Here is a 25,112-nt window from a genome sequence, read left to right on the forward strand (position 1 = left end):
TGTACCTACCTCCACCTCCACTTCTATACATACCTCCACCTCCACCTATGTACCCACCTCCACCTCTGTACCTACCTCCACCTCTGTACCTACCTCCCCCTCTGTACCTACCTCCACCTCTGTACCTACCTCCAACTCTGAACCTACCTCCTCCTCTGAACCTACCTCCACCTCAGTACCTACCTCCACTGCCACCTCTGTACCTACCTCCACCTCTGTACTCACCTCCACCTCTGAACCTACCTCCACCTCTGAACCTACCTCCACCTCTGAACCTACCTCCACCTCTGAACCTACCTCCACCTCTGAACCTACCTCCACCTCTGAACCTACCTCCACCTCTGAACCTACCTCCACCTCAGTACCTACCTCCACTGCCACCTCTATACCTACCTCCACCTCTGTACTCACCTCCACCTCTGAACCTACCTCCACCTCTGAACCTACCTCCACCTCTGAACCTACCTCCAACTCTGTACCTACCTCCACCTCTGAACCTACCTCCACCTCTGAACCTACCTCCGCCTCTGAACCTACCTCCGCCTCTGTACTCACCTCCACCTCTGTACTCACCTCCACCCCTGTACCTACCTCCACCTCCACCTCAGTACCTACCTCCACTGCCACCTCTGTACTCACCTCCACCTCTGAACCTACCTCCACCTCTGAACCTACCTCCACCTCTGAACCTACCTCCACCTCTGTACCTACCTCCACCTCTGTACCTACCTCCACCTCTGTACCTACCTCCACCTCTGTACCTACCTCCACCTCTGAACCTACCTCCACCTCTGAACCTACCTCCACCTCTGAACCTACCTCCTCCTCTGAACCTACCTCCACCTCAGTACCTACCTCCACTGCCACCTCTGTACCTACCTCCACCTCTGTACTCACCTCCACCTCTGTACCTACCTCCACCTCTGTACCTACCTCCACTTCTGAACCTACCTCCACCTCTGTACTCACCTCCACCTCCACCTCTGAACCTACCTCCACCTCCACCTCAGTACCTACCTCCACTGCCACCTCTGTACCTACCTCCACCTCTGTACCTACCTCCACCTCTGTACCTACCTCCACCTCTGTACCTACCTCCACCTCTGTACCTACCTCCACCTCTGTACCTACCTCCACCTCTGTACTCACCTCCACCTCTGTACTCACCTCCACCTCTGTACTCACCTCCACCTCTGTACTCACATCCACCTCTGTACTCACCTCCACCTCTGTACCTACCTCCACCTCTGTACCTACCTCCACCTCTGTACCTACATCCACCTCTGTACCTCCCTCCACTTCCGTATCTACCTCCACCTCTGTACTCACCTCCACCTCTTTACCTACCTCCACCACTTTACCTACTTCCATTTCTGTACCTACCTCCAACTCTGTACCTACCTCCACCTCCACCTCTGTACCTACCTCCACCTCCACCTCTGTACCTACCTCCAACTCCACCTCTGTACCTACCTCCAACTCTGTACCTACTTCCAACTCTTTACCTACCTCCACCTCTGTACCCACCTCCACCTCTGTACCTACCTCCACCTCCACCTCTGTACCTACCTCCACCTCCACCTCTGTACCTACCTCCACCTCCACCTATGTACCTACCTCCACCTCCACCTCTGTACCTACCTCCACCTCCACCTCTGTACCTACCTCCACCTCCACCTCTGTACCTACCTCCACCTCCACCTCTGTACCTACCTCCAACTCTGTACCTACCTCCACCTCCACCTCTGTGCCTACCTCCAACTCTGTACCTACTTCCAACTCTTTACCTACCGCCACCTCTGTACCCACCTCCACCTCTGTACCTACCTCCACCTCCACCTCTGTACCTACCTCCACCTCCACCTCTGTACCTACCTCCACCTCCACCTCTGTACCTACCTCCACCTCCACCTCTGTACCTACCTCCACCTCTGTACCTACCTCCACCTCTGTACCTACCTCCACCTCTGTACCTACCTCCACCTCCACCTCTTTACCTACCGCCACCTCTGAACCTACCTCCACCTCTGAACCTACCTCCACCTCTGAACCTACCTCCACCTCTGAACCTACCTCCACCTCTGAACCTACCTCCACCTCTGAACCTACCTCCACCTCTGTACCTACCTCCACCTCTGAACCTTCCTCCACCTCTGAACCTTCCTCCACCTCTGTACCTACCTCCACCTCTGTACCTACCTCCACCACTGTACCTACCTCCACCTCTGAACCTACCTCCACCTCTGAACCTACCTCCACCTCTGAACCTACCTCCTCCTCTGAACCTACCTCCACCTCTGTACCTACCTCCACTGCCACCTCTGTACCTACCTCCACCTTTGTACTCACCTCCACCTCTGAACCTACCTCCACCTCTGAACCTACCTCCACCTCTGAACCTACCTCCACTTCTGAACCTACCTCCACCTCCACCTCAGTACCTACCTCCACTGCCACCTCTGTACCTACCTCCACCTCTGTACCTACCTCCACCTCTGTACCTACCTCCACCTCTGTACCTACCTCCACCTCTGTACCTACCTCCACCTCTGTACTCACCTCCACCTCTGTACCTATCTCCACCTCTGTACCTACCTCCACCTCTGTACCTACCTCCACCTCTGTACCTACCTCCACCTCTGTACTCACCTCCACCTCTTTACCTACCTCCACCACTTTACCTACCTCCATTTCTGTACCTACCTCCAACTCTGTACCTACCTCCACCTCCACCTCTGTACCTACCTTCACCTCCACCTCTGTACCTACCTCCAACTCTGTACCTACCTCCACCTCCACCTCTGTACCTACCTCCAACTCTGTACCTACTTCCAACTCTTTACCTACCTCCACCTCTGTACCCACCTCCACCTCTGTACCTACCTCCACCTCTGTACCTACCTCCACCTCCACCTCTGTACCTACCTCCACCTCCACCTCTGTACCTACCTCCACCTCCACCTATGTACCTACCTCCACCTCCACCTCTGTACCTACCTCCACCTCTGAACCTACCTCCACCTCTGAACCTACCTCCACCTCTGAACCTACCTCCACATCCACCTCTGTACCTACCTCCAACTCTGTACCTACCTCCACCTCCACCTCTGTACCTACCTCCAACTCTGTACCTACTTCCAACTCTTTACCTACCTCCACCTCTGTACCCACCTCCATCTCTGTACCTACCTCCACCTCCACCTCTGTACCTACCTCCACCTCTTTTTCTATACCTACCTCCACCTCCACCTATGTACCTACCTCCACCTCCACCTCTGTACCTACCTCCACCTCTGTACCTACCTCCCCCTCTGTACCTACCTCCACCTCTGTACCTACCTCCACCTCTGAACCTACCTCCTCCTCTGAACCTACCTCCACCTCAGTACCTACCTCCACTGCCACCTCTGTACCTACCTCCACCTCTGTACTCACCTCCACCTCTGAACCTACCTCCACCTCTGAACCTACCTCCACCTCTGAACCTACCTCCACCTCTGAACCTACCTCCACCTCTGAACCTACCTCCACCTCTGAACCTACCTCCACCTCAGTACCTACCTCCACTGCCACCTCTATACCTACCTCCACCTCTGTACTCACCTCCACCTCTGAACCTACCTCCACCTCTGAACCTACCTCCACCTCTGTACCTACCTCCACCTCTGTACCTACCTCCACCTCTGAACCTACCTCCACCTCTGAACCTACCTCCACCTCTGAACCTACCTCCACCTCTGAACCTACCTCCGCCTCTGTACTCACCTCCACCTCTGTACTCACCTCCACCTCTGTACCTACCTCCACCTCCACCTCAGTACCTACCTCCACTGCCACCTCTGTACTCACCTCCACCTCTGAACCTACCTCCACCTCTGAACCTACCTCCACCTCTGAACCTACCTCCACCTCTGAACCTACCTCCACCTCTGTACCTACCTCCACCTCTGTACCTACCTCCACCTCTGTACCTACCTCCACCTCTGAACCTACCTCCACCTCTGAACCTACCTCCACCTCTGAACCTACCTCCTCCTCTGAACCTACCTCCACCTCAGTACCTACCTCCACTGCCACCTCTGTACCTACCTCCACCTCTGTACTCACCTCCACCTCTGTACCTACCTCCACCTCTGTACCTACCTCCACTTCTGAACCTACCTCCACCTCTGTACTCACCTCCACCTCTGAACCTACCTCCACCTCCACCTCAGTACCTACCTCCACTGCCACCTCTGTATCTACCTCCACCTCTGTACCTACCTCCACCTCTGTACCTACCTCCACCTCTGTACCTACCTCCACCTCTGTACCTACCTCCACCTCTGTACTCACCTCCACCTCTGTACTCACCTCAACCTCTGTACTCACCTCCACCTCTGTACTCACCTCCACCTCTGTACTCACCTCCACCTCTGTACCTACATCCACCTCTGTACCTCCCTCCACTTCCGTATCTACCTCCACCTCTGTACTCACCTCCACCTCTTTACCTACCTCCACCACTTTACCTACTTCCATTTCTGTACCTACCTCCAACTCTGTACCTACCTCCACCACCACCTCTGTACCTATCTCCAACTCCACCTCTGTACCTACCTCCAACTCTGTACCTACTTCCAACTCTTTACCTACCTCCACCTCTGTACCCACCTCCACCTCTGTACCTACCTCCACCTCCACCTCTGTACCTACCTCCACCTCCACCTATGTACCTACCTCCACCTCCACCTCTGTACCTACCTCCACCTCCACCTCTGTACCTACCTCCACCTCCACCTCTGTACCTACCTCCAACTCTGTACCTACTTCCAACTCTTTACCTACTGCCACCTCTGTACCCACCTCCACCTCTGTACCTACCTCCACCTCCACCTCTGTACCTACCTCCACCTCCACCTCTGTACCTACCTCCACCTCCACCTCTGTACCTACCTCCACCTCCACCTCTGTACCTACCTCCACCTCCAGCTCTGTACCTACCTCCACCTCCACCTCTGTACCTACCTCCACCTCCACCTCTGTACCTACCTCCACCTCCAGCTCTGTACCTACCTCCACCTCTGTACCTACCTCCACCTCCACCTCTTTACCTACCGCCACCTCTGAACCTACCTCCACCTCTGAACCTACCTCCACCTCTGAACCTACCTCCACCTCTGAACCTACCTCCACCTCTGAACCTATCTCCACTTCCGTATCTACCTCCACCTCTGTACTCACCTCCACCTCTTTACCTACCTCCACCACTTTACCTACTTCCATTTCTGTACCTACCTCCACCTCTGTACCTACCTCCACCTCTGTACCTACATCCACCTCTGTAGCTCCCTCCACTTCCGTATCTACCTCCACCTCTGTACTCACCTCCACCTCTTTACCTACCTCCACCACTTTACCTACTTCCATTTCTGTACCTACCTCCAACTCTGTACCTACCTCCACCTCCACCTCTGTACCTACCTCCACCACCACCTCTGTACCTACCTCCAACTCCACCTCTGTACCTACCTCCAACTCTGTACCTACTTCCAACTCTTTACCTACCTCCACCTCTGTACCCACCTCCACCTCTGTACCTACCTCCACCTCCACCTCTGTACCTACCTCCACCTCCACCTATGTACCTACCTCCACCTCCACCTCTGTACCTACCTCCACCTCCACCTCTGTACCTACCTCCACCTCCACCTCTGTACCTACCTCCAACTCTGTACCTACTTCCAACTCTTTACCTACTGCCACCTCTGTACCCACCTCCACCTCTGTACCTACCTCCACCTCCACCTCTGTACCTACCTCCACCTCCACCTCCACCTCTGTACCTACCTCCACCTCTGTACCTACCTCCACCTCCACCTCTGTACCTACCTCCACCTCCAGCTCTGTACCTACCTCCACCTCTGTACCTACCTCCACCTCCACTTCTTTACCTACCGCCACCTCTGAACCTACCTCCACCTCTGAACCTACCTCCACCTCTGAACCTACCTCCACCTCTGAACCTACCTCCACCTCTGAACCTACCTCCACCTCTGAACCTATCTCCACTTCCGTATCTACCTCCACCTCTGTACTCACCTCCACCTCTTTACCTACCTCCACCACTTTACCTACTTCCATTTATGTACCTACCTCCACCTCTGTACCTACCTCCACCTCTGTACCTACATCCACCTCTGTAGCTCCCTCCACTTCCGTATCTACCTCCACCTCTGTACTCACCTCCACCTCTTTACCTACCTCCACCACTTTACCTACTTCCATTTCTGTACCTACCTCCAACTCTGTACCTACCTCCACCTCCACCTCTGTACCTACCTCCACCACCACCTCTGTACCTACCTCCAACTCCACCTCTGTACCTACCTCCAACTCTGTACCTACTTCCAACTCTTTACCTACCTCCACCTCTGTACCCACCTCCACCTCTGTACCTACCTCCACCTCCACCTCTGTACCTACCTCCACCTCCACCTATGTACCTACCTCCACCTCCACCTCTGTACCTACCTCCACCTCCACCTCTGTACCTACCTCCACCTCCACCTCTGTACCTACCTCCAACTCTGTACCTACCTCCACCTCCACCTCTGTACCTACCTCCAACTCTGTACCTACTTCCAACTCTTTACCTACCGCCACCTCTGTACCCACCTCCACCTCTGTACCTACCTCCACCTCCACCTCTGTACCTACCTCCACCTCCACCTCTGTACCTACCTCCACCTCCACCTCTGTACCTACCTCCACCTCCACCTCTGTACCTACCTCCACCTCCAGCTCTGTACCTACCTCCACCTCTGTACCTACCTCCAAATCTGTACCTACCTCCACCTCCACCTCTTTACCTACCGCCACCTCTGAACCTACCTCCACCTCTGAACCTACCTCCACCTCTGAACCTACCTCCACCTCTGAACCTACCTCCACCTCTGAACCTACCTCCACCTCTGTACCTACCTCCACCTCTGTACCTACCTCCACCTCTGTACCTACCTCCACCTCTGTACCTACCTCCACCTCTGAACCTACCTCCACCTCTGTACCTACCGCCACCTCTGAACCTACCTCCACCTCTGTACCTACCTCCACCTCTGAACCTACCTCCACCTCTGAACCTACCTCCACCTCTGAACCTACCTCCTCCTCTGAACCTACCTCCACCTCTGTACCTACCTCCACCTCCACCTCTTTACCTACCGCCACCTCTGAACCTACCTCCACCTCTGAACCTACCTCCACCTCTGAACCTACCTCCACCTCTGAACCTACCTCCACCTCTGAACCTACCTCCACCTCTGTACCTACCTCCACCTCTGTACCTACCTCCACCTCATTACTCACCTCCACCTCTGTACCTACCTCCACCTCTGTACCTACCTCCACTTCTGAACCTACCTCCACCTCTGTACTCACCTCCACCTCTGAACCTACCTCCACCTCCACCTCAGTACCTACCTCCACTGCCACCTCTGTATCTACCTCCACCTCTGTACCTACCTCCACCTCTGTACCTACCTCCACCTCTTTACTTACCTCCACCTCTGTACTCACCTCCACCTCTGTACTCACCTCCACCTCTGTACTCACCTCCACCTCTGTACTCACCTCCACCTCTGTACTCACCTCCACCTCTGTACCTACCTCCACCTCTGTACCTACATCCACCTCTGTACCTACATCCACCTCTGTACCTCCCTCCACTTCCGTATCTACCTCCACCTCTGTACTCACCTCCACCTCTTTACCTACCTCCACCACTTTACCTACTTCCATTTCTGTACCTACCTCCAACTCTGTACCTACCTCCACCTCCACCTCTGTACCTTCCTCCACCTCCACCTCTGTACCTACCTCCACCTCCACCTCTGTACCTACCTCCACCTCCACCTCTGTACCTACCTCCACCTCCACCTCTGAACCTACCTCCACCTCTGAACCTACCTCCACCTCTGAACCTACCTCCACCTCTAACCTACCTCCGCCTCTGAACCTACCTCCGCCTCTGTACCTACCTCCGCCTCTGTACCTACCTCCGCCTCTGTACCTACCTCCGCCTCTGAACCTACCTCCACCTCTGAACCTACCTCTTCCTCTGAATCTACCTCCACCTCTGAACCTACCTCCACCTCCACCTCAGTACCTACCTCCACCTCTGTACTCACCTCCACCTCTGTACTCACCTCCACCTCTGTACCTACCTCCACCTCTGTACCTACCTCCACCTCTGTACCTACCTCCACCTCTGTACCTACCTCCACCTCTGTACCTACCTCCACCTCTGAACCTACCTCCACTGCCACCTCTCTACCTACCTCCACCTCTGTACCTACCTCCACCTCTGTACCTACCTCCACCTCTGTACTCACCTCCACCTCTGAACCTACCTCCACCTCTGTACTCACCTCCACCTCTGAACCTACCTCCACCTCTGTACCTACCTCCACCTTGAACCTACCTCCACCTTGAACCTACCTCCACCTCTGAACCTACCTCCACCTCTGAACCTACCTCCACCTCTGAACCTACCTCCACCTCCACCTCAGTACCTACCTCCACCTCCACCTCTGTACTCACCTCCACCTCTGTACTCACCTCCACCTCTGTACTCACCTCCACCTCTGTACTCACCTCCACCTCTGTACTCACCTCCACCTCTGTACTCACCTCCACCTCTGTACTCACCTCCACCTCTGTACTCACCTCCACCTCTGTACCCACCTCCACCTCTGTACCTACCTCCACTTCCGTACCTACCTCCACCTCTGTACTCACCTATACCTCTGTACTCACCTCCACCTCTGTACCTACCTCCACCTCCACCTTTGTACCTAATTCCACTTCCACCTCTGTACCTACCTCCACTTCCATACCTACCTCCACCTCTGTACTCACCTCCACCTCTGAACCTACCTCCACCTCTGTACCCACCTCCACCTCTGTACCTACCTCCACCTCTGTACCTACCTCCACCTCTGTACCTACCTCCACCTCTGTACCCACCTCCACCTCTGTACCCACCTCCACCTCTGTACCCACCTCCACCTCTGTACCTACCTCCACCTCTGTACCTACCTCCACCTCTGTACCTACCTCCACCTCTGTACTCACCTCCACCTCTGTACCTACCTCCACCTCTGTACCCACCTCCACCTCTGTACCTACCTCCACCTCTGTACCCACCTCCACCTCTGTACCTACCTCCACCTCTGTACCCACCTCCACCTCTGTACCTACCTCCACCTCTGTACCTACCTCCACCTCTGTACCTACCTCCACCTCTGTACTCACCTCCACCTCTGTACCTACCTCCACCTCTGTACCCTCCTCCACCTCTGTACCTACCTCCACCTCTGTACCCACCTCCACCTCTGTACCTACCTCCACCTCTGTACCCACCTCCACCTCTGTACCTACCTCCACCTCTGTACCCACCTCCACCTCTGTACCTACCTCCACCTCTGTACCCACCTCCACCTCTGTACCTACCTCCACCTCTGTACCTACCTCCACCTCTGTACCCACCTCCACCTCTGTACCTACCTCCACCTCTGTACCCACCTCCACCTCTGTACCTACCTCCACCTCTGTACCCACCTCCACCTCTGTACCTACCTCCACCTCTGTACCTACCTCCACCTCTGTACCTACCTCCACCTCTGTACCTACCTCCACCTCTGTACCTACCTCCACCTCTGTACCTACCTCCACCTCTGTACCTACCTCCACCTCTGTACCCACCTCCACCTCTGTACCCACCTCCACCTCTGTACCCACCTCCACCTCTGTACCCACCTCCACCTCTGTACCTACCTCCAACTCTATGACTTTCCTCTTCTTTCTCTCAACTGTCCATACTGTGACTCTGAAAGCCCATCCACTGGTCATTTACCGTCCACCATGACCCACTCTGTTGTACAGGGCAGCGCTGGCGGTGTCCTCGTAGACAAGTTCACATGTATTCACAATATTTCCTTTTCCCCAGAGGGTATTAATCACGAGGCCAGCGATTGTAATTTGTTCCTAGAAAATGTGACATGTCTGTGTGCTGCGACGCCTGATGTTCTGGAACCGGGGAGGAGTATCGACTCCATCAATCAGTATTACCAAGGTGAAGTTGTGAGGGCCCCAACTTCCCCCCACGGGCAGCCGAACGGAAAGGCAATTATGCAGCCGGCATATGAGAGGGGGAGAAGGGAGGGAGGGAGGGGGAAAGGAGAGAGAGAGAGAGAGTGAGAGAGCGAGAGAAAGAGAAAGACAGAGAGGTGGAGAGCTAGACAGAGAGGTGGAGAGCTAGACAGAGAGGTGGAGAGCTAGACAGAGAGAGATGGATGGAGCCTTTGAAAATTCTAGAAAAATGAATAGAGGTAGGTCTGCCAGTTTGAGTCTCCTCCGTTCCCCCATTGTCTGTCAGTTAAATGCAGAACTGTATCTCTTTCCTTTGTTTGTAATTGGTGATTTGTGATCATTCTGCATGTACTTTCTCATTCATACACAACACCACTGAATATGTATGAAACAGAATGATTTATCACCATACAAAACAGTTCTACCTATTCAAGTCAAGCTTTTCACTCACCTCAAAAACAACAATAAAAGGTTGCCTCTGTACGACAATGTGGTTCGGTCCCAAATGGCACCCTATACCCTATAGTGTGCAACTATCAGCTCTGGTCAAAAGCTGTGCAATATACAGTAAATAGGATGCATTTGGGACGCACTCTGCATCTCAAACAAACCCATCCATCTCATCTTCACTTCTAATAAGAGTGAAATCTAATAAGTGTATCCCGTCTGAGACACTTCTGGTTCTCTATCTATCTAACATCCATCCATCCATTCCTTCCTCACTGGACGGGATCAGAACAGGCCTGGGTTGTGTCCCAAATTACACCCTATAACCTAAATAGTGCACTACTTCTGACCAGGGCCCATAGTGCTCTGGCCAAATGTAGCCTAGTGCACTCTATAGGGAATAGGGTGCCATTTGGGACACAGATATGGCCAATCGATTGCCAAGGTGATTAATTAAGCTTACCGTCAATAACTCTTCCCAATTAAGACAGGGAGTCGGACTCAGGCACGGCGTACCTCCAGGTTCCATATTGATCCCTCGCTCCCAGGCATCCGTTCAAGTCCAATCAGACTAGCCCCACTAACACACTTCCATCCTGTCTGCCTCCTCTGCCTCCCCGTCTGGCTGTCAGTCAACAAGTGGTGTAATCAAGAGCGCCTGCCTTCAGACAAAGTGAATAACAAGACAAAACCATCAGACTCCATTCATTACTGCTTCCTGCTTGTGACACGAAGGCTAATCTATCCAGAGCCAATCAAACCAAACAGCCAGGTTGAATGTTTTTTAAAGAGACAGGAACCAGTTTGGTTATGGCGTGATTTGATTTATTTGTGTTTAATTTGTGCAGTGTGTTGTGTTTTGTACATGTCTCATTGAGGCCTTGGCCTACCTTGTACATTGTATGTTGGAAACATCCACCTCCATCCGTTTTAAAGGCAACACAGAGGGAGGTTTAACAACAGGGTTAGGGTTGTAAGTGATTCATTGTCCTTCTGTCTCTTTTTTTCCTACTTGGTCTCTACAGTAAATCAAATCACATTTCTACCTGTTTTTCTCTCTCTCTCCTCCATCACTCTTCCTTTTCGCTTTCTGTTTTTCTCTCTCTCTCTCTCCTTCTTTCTAGGTATCTCTATCCAATCTCTATCCCTCTGGAACTATGAAAGATAGACAGACAGACTAACAGATTGCAGCGATACCCAAGCTATATCACCAGCATGGCTTCTTCTATCCTTACCTAGGATGCATCCTAAATGGCACCCTATTCCTTATACAGTGCACTGCTGCTACATAGTTCCTGGTCAAAAGTAGTGCACTATATGGTGCCATTTGAGACAGCCTTAGAATAGCCTACAACCTTGAATGTAATGATGACCTATTTAGCAACACCACCTGGCTCATTATAATCTTAATATATGGCTATATTCCATTCACAGGGTTCATAAAGAGTTCTATAGAATGAGGAAATGGAGGGGTGAAATCATTCTATTACCACATGTATGGTGAATTGCAGTTATTTCGTTTTCATACATTTAGCTTAGAACAATATGCATCAGCTCTCCAGTTTGGTCTAGCCAATCATATTTTTATTCCCCCTTGCGTTTATCACGACTTTCAAATCAGAGAGTACAAATAACTCATTACACTTTGAAAGAACACAAGAGACCACGGAACACAGAAGGCAGAACACAGAAAGAAAGAAGGTTATGCAGGTTATGTAATGTATTTACGTTGATACTCCCCCTACCACTTCCTCTGTTTGATTTCTTTGCTATATGGTGAGATTTGCTCTACAGTGGATTAGATATGCTAAAGACACATGAATCATGAACATTCCTCTGGAGAGGGAGGTAGCAGGTCATATATGGTGTTGTGTATGTGTGTAGCAGGCCTATCCTATGGTTAGGGTTTGAGGGAGTCCTTTGTCCATTGATCACACACTGGTGTCTTTTTTCAAAATTGTAGGCTAATGTGATCAATCAATAAAAAAACGATTATGAAGCCCTTTTGACATCAGCAGTTGTCAGCAGTTGTCACCATCATCAATCCTGTCCCTAGCATCCAACTCGGCTGCCAGCAGAATAGATGCCTTCACCAGGAGCAGGCACTCTCTGGAGCTAGAGACCTGGATGCTCTCCATTTCTTTTTTCTTCAGCTAGCTAACTGTTAACTGTTATTTTTCTTGCTTCTTTTTTGTCTGCATACTGCAATTCAGCTTTTAGCCGTGAATGTGTACAAGACAGCCTGACCAATAATAACAATAATAAAGTCCTTGATATACAGTATAAAGTGCTCTGCAGATACCCAGCCTAAAATCCCAAGGACCAAGCAATGCAGAGGCAGAAGCACAGTGGCTAGGAAAAACTCCCTAGAAGGAGCAGAAAACACCATGTTTCTGTCTTGAAAGTTTGTAGCTGATATTGTACTTAGCAGATACTTCGTAAGACAATAAAACATTTAAATAAAAAGTCTTTACATTGGAATTAGTTGAACACCCATCAACTTGTATTACTAATCATACTTTGTCTCCTCTCCTACATTGTCTCTGTGACTGAAGTGTCTCTGACGGGAAGTACTTTGCTATGGTTTTATCAGTAACATTTCTGTTAAATTGGAAACAAGAGGAAACTACTTCAGCTTAAAGCCTCCTAATCTCTCCAGATGTCATTGTCTGAGAAAATATGTTAATACCCTACTTCATTTTCTGGAGACAATAACTGAGGAGAAAGCAATTTTACCGTTAGCTGAGGAGAAAGTGCCTTGGCTGGGTCTGATAAACGAGTTTATCCCTAATCCTAATTGTGTCAAAGGAAGGATTTACTGCTTCATTTGATAAACAAGCACAGGGGCATCACATCCATAATGCCGAGTGCAATCAACACCCACATGGAAACCAGGGCTGCTGTTTAACCTTGCAGTTGATCCATAGAGATGAAGCACTGATCCGGAGGCATAGGAGAGTGTACATAGTTACATATAGGATGCGTCCCAGGGCCCCTGGTGAAAAGTAGTGCACAATGCAGGGAATAGAGTAGGCCCAGTGTAGCTCAGTTGGTAGAGCATGGCGCTTGCAACGCCAGGGTTGTGGGTTCGATTCCCACGGGGGGCCAGTATGAAAAATGTATGCACTCACTTAACTGTAAGTCGCTCTGGATAAGAGCGTCTTCTAAATGACTAAAATGTAAATAGAGTGCCAATTCGGATGCAGTCAGTGTCCAACAGGAAGTAATTGGAAGGACTTGACTGTAAAAGCTGCTTTGGTAACCTTACAGATTACACACCCCTTATCAGGAACCAAACAGTCATGCTTGTGTTCCCCCATAGTAATGCTGAACATTAAAGTGGTAACAACCATGAATGTTTTTGCCATTAGAAGACCTCCCCCTCAAGCAATACAATAAAACGAAGTGTAGGCCCTTTGTATACAAACCAGCAGGATAGAACACGAGGCATAGCCTACGTGCCGATCACTGGTGATCCGTCATTCAGGGCAGGTATCAGTTTGCAAATAATGTAAAAACAAACCTATTGAGTGAATAAAGCAAACATGGTCTCTTTCTTGCTTTCTTGAGTAAGGCAGCTCCAAGATGCAGGTGTTTCAGCCTAGCTCAGTGCTTTCTATGGTGGAGGGGCAGCCAGCGGAAAATACAGAGCTTATGTGTTGGTAATCTTCTCTAGTTGCGCAGTGATTGGCTCATCGGCCATTGGACATAAACATTATACAACAAGTCGGAAATTGCAAATTCAACAATGAGTGGTTTGGAAGGAATCAATGGCTAACTGCAAGCGTTGCAAAGCAATCACTATTTTGTTTCCCCTGCCTGCTATTAGGTGGAGAGGGTGTGTGGTCCAAGTCTGGGTTTAAGGATTTAAAACATCTGTCTGAAAGGGTCTCTTTTCCAAGCTTAAAAGGATAAACATTCACACGCAACACCATGGGCCAGAAAAGGTTGAATACATTAGCCATTCTGTCAATCAAGCATGACTTCTGCCATGTTCAAAACAACTGGAAAACTGGGAAATCTCAGACATCAGTGAGTTCAAGACAACTGGGAACTCGGAAAAGAACGATCTCCGACTGGAAAAATTGGTTTTGAACGTCGTCCAACTCGGAATTACAAGTCAGGAACTCGGGCTTCTTTCTAGAGCTCCGACCTGAAGATCACGTCATGATTTGACCTTGTTTTTTTCTGAGTTCCCAGTTGTCATGAAAGCACCATAAATCCAGAGAACGCCAGACTTTGATGACAAAGTTTGATGACAAAATTTGCCCACAAGAAGGACCGCTGTGCCACCTTCCTGTTCAAGTGAGCACAGCACAGCAACTTGAGTCCAAAAATGTATTGTATGCTGCTGCATAAATGATGTAATATGCCAGGGAGATATGTATACTGTAGCTAAGAAAATAATACTAAGTGTATGTTGTATAGTAAGCTGTTAATAGCCCATGTGCCTCACCCTAATAATTTGGTCCCTTTCCCCCTCAGAACTTAGCCTACTGTTCTGACTTGGTGGTGCATATGTAGCCTTTAGCCTGTTTTAGAGAAATATCATCATCGAATATAGTAAGAGCTTTCTTTGTCTGCTTTTATAACCCCTTTATTTATCCTACTGTTCTGACTTGGTGTACAGGGAGAATACTGTAAGAACAGCCCATGTTCTGAATTCTGTAGCTGTACATTTCAAAAGTGCTGAACAAATAGTTACATTGACTATGTCCATCTTAACTCCCTCATTAATGTTATTACAGATTGCCTCTTATCTGCTCATCCTTCCCTTATGCCATGGTTTGTACATCTCAATTGTTATAGGCCTATTGCTTATAGAGGTCTGTCTCATTAGTATCTTATTCATCATTTTAGGCAATGTTGGAATGATTTCATTGTTTTGCTAAATTAGTGTATTATAATTAGCTCATGTGCTTTTACTGACGAGGTGGAGATACTATATAATGTTGTCGGGTCTGTAACCATGTTTGCCAGTGACAGTGTCTTTCCATTCAAATATTTATTTTCAACAAAAAGTTCAGTAATAGATCCATGCAATTCCAGTTGATATTGCGAGGGATGTTTTGTTTGCGCAATGCGCTGTCTGTGCGTCGGTATATTGTATATAAAAGTGGATCCTCATGATTGTATTTTCCTTCCGTTTTAGACAAAATAGGACTAATAAAATATTTCAAATGTAGGCTAACCGAGTCTCTCTCTCTCTCTCTCTCTCGCTCTCTCTCTCTCTCTCTCTGTGGTGACAAAGTAGAGTGAAGTTAAGGTCTCAACATATAAGGTCTCAACATCTAACTGAATTTCTGTCAGTGTCCATTTTGAAAGTGCTGAACGAATAGGCCTACCTCGTCGCAGCTCGTTTGCTTGCACTTGCTTATACTTAGAGCTAAGTGTTAATGATATAAGAATAAACATGATGAATTTACTGAAGATAAATGTAATAATGTTTGTGTATGGTTCAAAACTCAAAACTAATTTTGGCTTTCGTTATTATTGAAGGAGAATGCGGTTTTTACAAATCCACAAGGAGTCAGTAGTAACCACATTTGTTTAAGCAAGTCAACCATATCAGCTATGGTTTTTTAAAAGGCAGTAAATGAGGCTGAATGAACTGTTTCGCTGCCACACAAGGTTCCGCTGATAGCCAGGTGTAGCGGTGGTAAGGATTCACTCCATGGTGCTGAAAGGAATGCTCTGCCGTTGGGACAGCTTTATGTAGGCCTTAACAGTTTGTGGCCACCGTTTGTCACCGTTCTAGTGCAATTAAGGTATTGCTTAGTGTTGTGTTGTGTAGTGGCTTTGCTGGCATCCATCAACAACAACAAAAATTGGACTTTGCCCCACCCAGATTTACATGCTAAAATCGCCACTGGTGCGGATGCGTAGACAGTGCAATTACGCAAAGATTATGTGGTGCATAATTCCCCCATAGATGCATTTGAGTGGATTATGTAGAATGATGTCAAATTAAAATGTAAGAAAACGTGATACACTAATAAAACACTAGATGAACCAAGGAACCATAGCCATTATGACAGTTTGAATCCAATTCCAAGTGTATAAAACAAAATAAAAACAGAGCGCCCGCGACATCCCTCCGCGCGCGACTCGTGGGTGCGTTCAGTAGGTAGGAGCTCGAGTTGAAGTCACTGCTCCGTATCATAGCAGCGGAGGACACTCGGGCATCAGCAGCGCGCGAGAGAAAGAGCGAGAGTAGAGGAGAGAGAAGACAGTGACTGCAGTTGAACGCTCTCTCTCGACGTTGGATCGATGTTGTTGTAAGAGCATCTGCAACTGGGAAAAAAGGAGTGGGGAAGAGGAGGTATACACTAACTCACCAAGGAAAGACCTATGCTTGGATTTCGGCTCTTTTTTCTTCGCCAATGCAAAAGGAAATATGCAGCGAAGCTTCACCCTCCTGTACACCAGTTTTCTGGGGATGTGCTTGGGTTCAAGTTTTCCAAGTAACATCAATATAGGTAGGTGAAAAACCCACGCGTAAACTTAAGTCTGGCAAAATTATTTGAATTGTTTATTTATTTAGGCTACACATTTGGTTTCTTGGCATAGGCCTATTTGTATGGACAAATATGCCTTTTCTGAGGCTATAAAGTTGTATTCAACGTATTTTGCATATTTTGCATATAAAACAGTCCGGAAATATTGATCTGTTCTGTGTTAGCGTTTTGTTTGCAGAGAGACGTTTTATAAATAACCGTTGATTCTGTATCTTTCACAGGGGGACTATTCCCAACCGAATCTCACGAATATGAGGTGTTTCGGTTCGCGCTCTCGCACCACCAGGATATCCCCAAACTGGTGCCGCAGGTGGATATGGTCAAGATGGGCAACAGCTTCTCAATGACATATGCCTGTAAGTTTAGCCTTTTCTCCACGGTCTCTGGTCTCCCCATTCCACCCATCCTTCCCAGTTATTTCTCAGTTTGCCTCATGGGTTATTTATTCATACGATCAATCTGTTGTTGTCCTCCTGCTCATCGAGATCACTGGCCAACGCTTGTCCTGAAATTATTAGCCTTCTATTTAGATGTGTCTGTCATTGATAGATGGAGATATCATATATGCATTTACAGCTGGTTATTCTCTCACTGTAAAGAGGGTCCGAGAATGTGTGCTTTTGTGCATCGCTTTCTCTCTCGCTCTCTCTCGTCAGAGTGCAATGAACAGATTTTTCGGACAAATCTACCCATATCCGTAGTATCCATGTAGGCTACACACAATAGAAACAGACGCAACAAAGTGGTTATATATTTGTAAAGAAGTATTAATTTTTGACACCCTTCCCCCATTTAGCCTACACAAGCCAACATGCGCTTCCTGCGCTTGAAATATGATCTTGCGTTAGCGCAGATCAACCAGCCCCCCTTTCCCACCGACATTCAGGAGAAACCTGTTCCCACAAAGCCCTGTTCCTAATAAGCGACGGATTTGTATTCGTTTAGCTTCAGCTGGCACCAGCTACTTCATTAAAGTGTTAAGCGCGCGGCTCAGGTTCGCTTTCTCATTACAGTAGCCTAGCCTACTACGCCATACCGCTCAAATGGCTCCAACCGCCGTGACTCACTCAACTTCATAAGGTAGTCTCTGTGCGTTTCAGGAATACCTCTAAATCAGGGTTCTAATGAATGGAACACTGTAGGAGAAATATTGCATAGTAGACCTTTCATTTGTTCACCCTTGGACATCATCTTCTTTATGGATGAGCTCATTTACACGGGGGCGAGCGTGTAAGGTGACACTCAGGCGCGTAGGAAGGAGGATTTATAGTTTATTGCAAAGCACCGCGGATCAATGGCTGTCACCGGTCAAAGCAGTTAAGACGTTATCTCTTGTAAGTACATCAACCAACGAATCGATCACGTGTCGTCATCGCACAGCCTGTCTGCTCTGTTGATGCCCAAATCAAATCATATTTAACCTAATCGTTTTAGCAGTAGTGTCACAGTCACCTTCCCTTAACAGATGCAGTCACTGACGCGATTTTGTAACATGTTTTAAAGACCAAGGTGATCTGGTTGCCCAATTAACCCCCCAGTCTGCTGAAAATCAAGAAAAAAACATAAAAACGAAAAATAACTTCATTTCTGGAGTTATGTTTATTTTTGTGTGTGCCAACCTTAACTTTTGCGATTTTAAACACCAAGGTGCCCTTGAGTTTTTATTTATTTATCTTGTTGGTAAGTCTAAAGGTAGGCTATATCCCAGGTGCTCCATGTTGGGCACTCTTAAATGTGCATCAGGCCTATGCAGCTGGGTGCTGGCACCAGATGAAACATACCCAATAGATTCTCCTCCCTGACAACTCTCTCTTTCCACACTAGTCTCCTCAGGACTGCTTGAAGTGCAACATTCAGTTTCACCGGCAGAGTCTTCAGACATTGATAACCGTGTTGTCTCTGTGTTTTGTTCCTACTCTGAGACAAGACTTGAATTTAAAGAGCGTTTTTATTCTGTTTCACATACTTTTCCTCTGATCTCTGCCTCATAGAGACACAGTTCCCTTTTGACAAGAAAAGGAAACCGTTGATGTGTTTTAAGTCACATGATATCTAATGCAATATTACTGTAACACATGATATCTAATGCAATATGACTGTAACATATGATATCTAATGCAATATGACCTTAACAAATTACATCTAATGCAATATGACTGTAACATATGATATCTAATGTAATATGACTGTAACATATGATATCTAATGCAATATGACTGTAACATATGATATCTAATGCAATATGACTGTAACATATGATATCTAATGCAATATGACCATAACAAATGATATCTAATGCAATATGACTGTAACATATGATATCTAATGCAATATGACTGTAACATATGATATCTAATGCAATATGACTGTAACATATGATATCTAATGTAATATGACTGTAACATATGATATCTAATGCCATTTGACTGTAACACATGATATCTAATGCAATATGACTGTAACACATGATATCTAATGCACTATGACTGTAACATATGATATCTAATGTAATATGACTGTAACATATGATATCTAATGCCATTTGACTGTAACACATGATATCTAATGCAGTATGACTGTAACACATTATATCTAATGCAGTATGACTGTAACACATGATATCTAATGCAGTATGACTGTAACACATGATATCTAATGCAGTATGACTGTAACACATTATATCTAATGCAATATGACTGTAACACATGATATCTAATGCAGTATGACTGTAACATATGATATATAATGCAATATGACAACACATGATATATAATGCAATATGACTGTAACACATGATATCTAATGCAATATGACTGTAACATATGATAGCTAATGCAATATGACTGTAACACATGATATCTAATGCAATATGACTGTAACACATGATATCTAATGCAACATGACTGTAAAATATGATATCTAATGCACTATGACCATAACAGCTCATGAGGGATTCCTATTCAAACTACAGAGCCATACATTTGAAATATGGGTGCACTGCTTCCATACACTTATATGGGAAGGATCTTATAAATGTCCATCCTTAGATGACAATGTAGTGTAGATCATCAGTTGGATGGACAGGGACATGGTTTAGCCTACCCTACTGTCTGTGTCCATATCCCTCTCTCCAGCAATAACTAACAAGGACTACCCCCTCCTCACACTCCAAATAAGGTTTACCTCCTCATCTTCCTCACCCCCCTCACCCCCATCTCTCAGACTACGGTCTTAGATACTGCGCTCTAATGAAACGTAAACAATCCCATCATGGCCTTAGTAATGATGTAGCTCTGTGAATGAAGACAGAAGTGAACATGGTAGGCCACACACACACACACACACACGCACGCACGCACGCACGCACGCACACACACACACACACGCACACACACACACACGCACACACACACACACACACACACACACACACACAAATACGGCACGAGGGGGAAGATACAGCATGTTTATCAGAACAGTCAATGGAACCATTACACAATGATGTCATGTAGGAATGTCATTACCCCTGTCATAACTGCTTTAATGTAGCCTACGTCATAGCTGACACAGCTGGAGATTAGGGGGAGTGTATTTTTCCTCATCTTAAACTAAATGAACACTTTCATGAGGAATTCCCATTCAAACTTGAGCCAGAAATGTGAAATGTGTATGCTTTCACAAATGGTGTTCATCTCCCTGTCATTTATGCCCCAAGGGTTTTTTGTATGTCACATTTTGACCCATCACATTTGTGTCACAAACCGGGTTTCCATCCAACCCCTTTAGGTGAGTAAAGTACTGGTCGGATAAAAAAGGTCATGACAGGCCTGATGGAAACAGAACATGTTTTAGTAAACTTCCCAAATGTTGACAAAACATAATACGGTGGGATCTTTTCGTGTCGATAAAATAAATTATGCGAGAAAATGTCGGTGGAAACACTTCTATGTGCAAATTTTGATAGAATAAACATCATATTGAAGTAAACTTGGAGTCACGCGATCTCGTCAGGAAAGCATGCAGTTTATTAGGCTACCAATTAAATAAGTTATGATGAACTTCACAGGGTGGTGAAAGTGCACGGTGATGAGCTTGATGCTCCTTTCCAATAAATATTGAGGGTCTTATTCTGGTGACATGATAATTGATGCTTGGCTGCCTTTTGACAAATAAAAATATCTCTCTCTTTTGTCCATAATAATGTCATCATGTAGTCTATACCTGCACTGTATCTGCTGTTGGCTAGAGCGCACATGCCAATACCAGAGTGGGCACACTCCCTATATAATGCCATTTTGTTGTGAGGAAACCATCAGTAGAGTTGAAAATGTGATGGGAAACCCATTTAACTTGTATTTTTTATTCGGTATAAGGGAATTTAACCTTGCATAAGTTATTTTTATGTGCAGTACTTCATCAGGCACAGCCTTTTACCTGCAACAATTAGATTTGATGGAAACATATCTGGTGGGGAAATGCACATATTGTTTTAGGCAGATTTGAGAATATTCACATGAAGATCTGTCAACAATTGGATGGAAACCTAGCTTGTCTGAGGCTTTTAACGGCCACTTGAATTTCTAAACAATTTTTTGTGCTAAACAACCCTTGAGCTGAGCTGGGTATTGGCAGCCGCTGTGATGACAACACATTCCCAGATTGTGGTGAGGGAGCAGTGATCCCGCTCCTCCCTGACATGAAGGGACAGATCAGATCCTGTTAGCTGAGACAGCCAGGCTTTGATGTGACACGCATCATGTAGCCTAATGGTTAGAGCATAATCCTGAGCCGACTAGGTGAAACATTTGTCGAAGTGCCCTTGAACACTTAACCCTAATTGCTCGTGTATGTTGCTCTGGATAAGAGCGTCTGCTAAATGACTAAAATGTAAATAACAGGCATAAACAATGACTCTGGAAAAGGTGATGTACATTAGACAGGGACGCCATTTCTCTCTGTGTCTTTGCTTCAAGAGGATGTAGAAAAGATTAACATTACAATACAATTTGTAATCTTGACTTTATGATGACCTGCTTAGTGTGGGTATGAATGAAAGTTCATCCGTGTGTGTGTGCATTTCTTCATCTGTCTGTGTGTGTGCATCTGGGTGTGTCTGTGTGTGTGTGTGTGTGTGTGCTTGCGTGCGTGTGTGTGTGTGTGCATCTGTATGTGTGTCTGTGTGTGTGTGTGAATAAGCCTGGGCAGTTGTGGGCTATGACGGTTAAAGGCAGTTAGAGGCAGTGGCTGAATGGCTCTTTGTGCCTGTGGATGAATGGAGCTCCACCGGATGAGGGAGGTACTCATCAGCGGGGCTAAGGCCTGTATGGCTTGCACCCCAAATGGGACCCTATGCCCTATTTAGTGCACCACTTTTGACCAAGGCTCATAGGGCCTATATAGGGAATAGGGTGCCATTTGGGATGCAACCTATATGACCACCCACTTCCTCCAGCCCTCCCCCTGCCTCCCCCTACCCTCACCCCCTGCATCCCCCCTCCCCAACACCTGCTGAGGGAGACAGAGTAGGGCTTTAGGGAGTGTAACGGTTGGGGTTGGGGGACTAGTAAAGGTGAGAGAACACACAGAACAGAATAGATGGTGTAGAAGGAAAATGGCTGACGTTGAGGGAACGATTATGTATTTCTCCTGTTGAGTCATCGACAGCGTGTGTGTGTGTGCACGCCCTGTGTGTGTATGTTTGTTCGTCTGTGTGTTGTGTGTGTGTGTGTGTGTGTGTGTGTGTGTTTCCATGCGTGTTTGTGTGTGTAGCCTACATGTTCATAGGAAGATCTAGCTTGACTCTCTTTCTACATGTTTCCATGGTTAGATATAACTGCAGTGGAATGGATACCTTGAGCCAGTCTTCCCGTTGGTTAGCGTTCACATTACCATAATCTGCTATTGACTGGCTTTAGAATAGGGACGGAGTGGAGGCATAAACAGCTGCTTTCACGTCAAATCTCCTGCAGGCATTATGGCATAACTCCTGTGTGGTGCTGCATTAATATGTTGGGAGGTGTTGCTTTAACGTTGGTTATCTGGTGAAGAGATATCATAAACAAAATAAAATGTTACATTAAAATTAAATACTTGTAATAAGAATTGTTAGCCATGTACGACAAAACCAACATTCACAATTAAAACACATGAATAAAATAACAATTCCTTCATAACTGTAATAAATATCAGGCTAAAAAGAAGCGTCTGTTTTTTTTGGGTAACCTTCTTAGTTACCACATAGAGATACTAAAATAAATAGTATTAGTAATATGATTACCACAATGATCTATTCTAGTAATGTTATTTCTATGACTGACCAAACCAACCAGCTCTAACGTCACAACAACATCTATTAACCCTAATTGTAATCCATAGCTAAGAAGATTCATGTTGTCACTATAATCTTCTGCTGCAGTATTTCTCTTCTCTCTGAGGGCCTTTAAAGGAAGTGTGTGCATGTGTGTGTGTGTCTGTGTGCGCGTGTGCGTGTGTGTGTGTGTGTGTGAGAGCCCTAAGCCAGGTCTGATCAATGGACTGAGGCCACACAAAGACATCCAGATCAATAAAGGGATATAAAAGAGCTTTCTCTTCAAATCTACTGGCCTAGAGGACCAACAGGAATTAGTCCTACAGTATTATAGCCTGGCCTAGAGGACCAAAAGGAATTAGTACTACAGTATTATAGCCTGGTCTAGAGGACCAACAGGAATTAGTACTACAGTATTATAGCCTGGTTTAGAGGACCAACAGGAATTAGTACTACAGTATTATAGCCTGGTCTAGAGGACCAACAGGAATTAGTACTACAGTATTATAGCCTGGTCTAGAGGACCAACAGGAATTAGTACTACAGTATTATAGCCTGGTTTAGAGGACCAACAGGAATTAGTACTACAGTATTATAGCCTGGCCTAGAGGACCAACAGGAATTAGTACTACAGTATTATAGCCTGGTCTAGAGGACCAACAGGAATTAGTACTACAGTATTATAGCCTGGTTTAGAGGACCAACAGGAATTAGTACTACAGTATTATAGCCTGGTCTAGAGGACCAACAGGAATTAGTACTACAGTATTATAGCCTGGTCTAGAGGACCAACAGGAATTAGTACTACAGTATTATAGCCTGGTTTAGAGGACCAACAGGAATTAGTACTACAGTATTATAGCCTGGCCTAGAGGACCAACAGGAATTAGTAATACAGCATTATAGCCTGGTTGTCACGGTTTCGGCCGAGGCTGCCTCTCTTCCTTGTTCGGGCAGGCTTCGGCGTTCGTTGTCTCCGGAATACTAGCTGCCACCGTTGTATGTTTCATGTTCGTTTGCTTTTGTCTGTATGTTGTGACACCTGTTCTCGTTTAGCGTAATTAGTGTCCTATAAGTTTCTCGTTGTGTTTGTCTAGTGTTGTGTGTTATTGATTTAGGTCTGTCGTGTGTTGGGCTGGTATTTTGCATTTTCGCTCGGTTGAGCTTTCCTCCACTGAGTTGGAGCGTTTATCGCACCTGTTTAGTGCGCCTTTTGTTTTGTTCGCCTTCGTGCGTAATTTCGCCTTCGGGCAAGTCTGTTTCGTATTTTTTCCTTGTTGGAGATTGACTAAAGTCTTTTGGACTATACTTCGGTGTCCTGCGTTTGATTCCACCACTACACCTACCTACAGCATTCTTGACAGAATAACACACCTTGAAGAATGGAATCAGCAGGAGCCGCAGCAGCCCAGGCGACGCTGGAGGACAAGGTCCGGGAACAAAGTAACCAGATCCTGCAGATGGGGACCGCACTGCAGGAGGTGATCACCACCATCCGAGGCTGGGGGACGCCTCCACCACCATCCTCCCTGCCAGCACCATCGGCCAGTCAGCCCATTCCCGCACCGGAACCCCGAGGAGTCCGACTCTCGCTCCCGAGGGCCTACGATGGGACCGCGGCCGGGTGTCAGGGATTCCTTCTCCAGGTGGAGCTGTACCTGGCCACCGTGCACCCGGCGCCCTCGGGACATGAGAGCGTGTCCGCCCTG

General features: G+C 47.3%; 1 protein-coding gene across 1 annotated transcript in view; it reads left to right on the forward strand.

Moving 5' to 3' along the window:
• Positions 1 to 16,975: 16,975 nt before the first annotated feature.
• LOC311123825 (glutamate receptor 1-like) overlaps positions 16,976 to 25,112 on the forward strand; it is a gene marked incomplete at both ends in the record, with an annotated part of 105,709 nt that continues 97,572 nt past the window's right edge. Inside the window, 2 exons of the mRNA XM_084198050.1 lie at positions 16,976 to 17,057; positions 17,318 to 17,452. Of these exons, the coding sequence (XP_084054176.1) occupies positions 16,976 to 17,057; positions 17,318 to 17,452 (217 nt within the window). The remainder of the gene's footprint in view (positions 17,058 to 17,317; positions 17,453 to 25,112) is intronic.

Source organism: Coregonus lavaretus (assembly GCF_964263955.1).
Source record: "Coregonus lavaretus genome assembly, contig: HAP1_SCAFFOLD_426, whole genome shotgun sequence".
Classification (NCBI taxonomy): Eukaryota; Metazoa; Chordata; class Actinopteri; order Salmoniformes; family Salmonidae; genus Coregonus; species Coregonus lavaretus.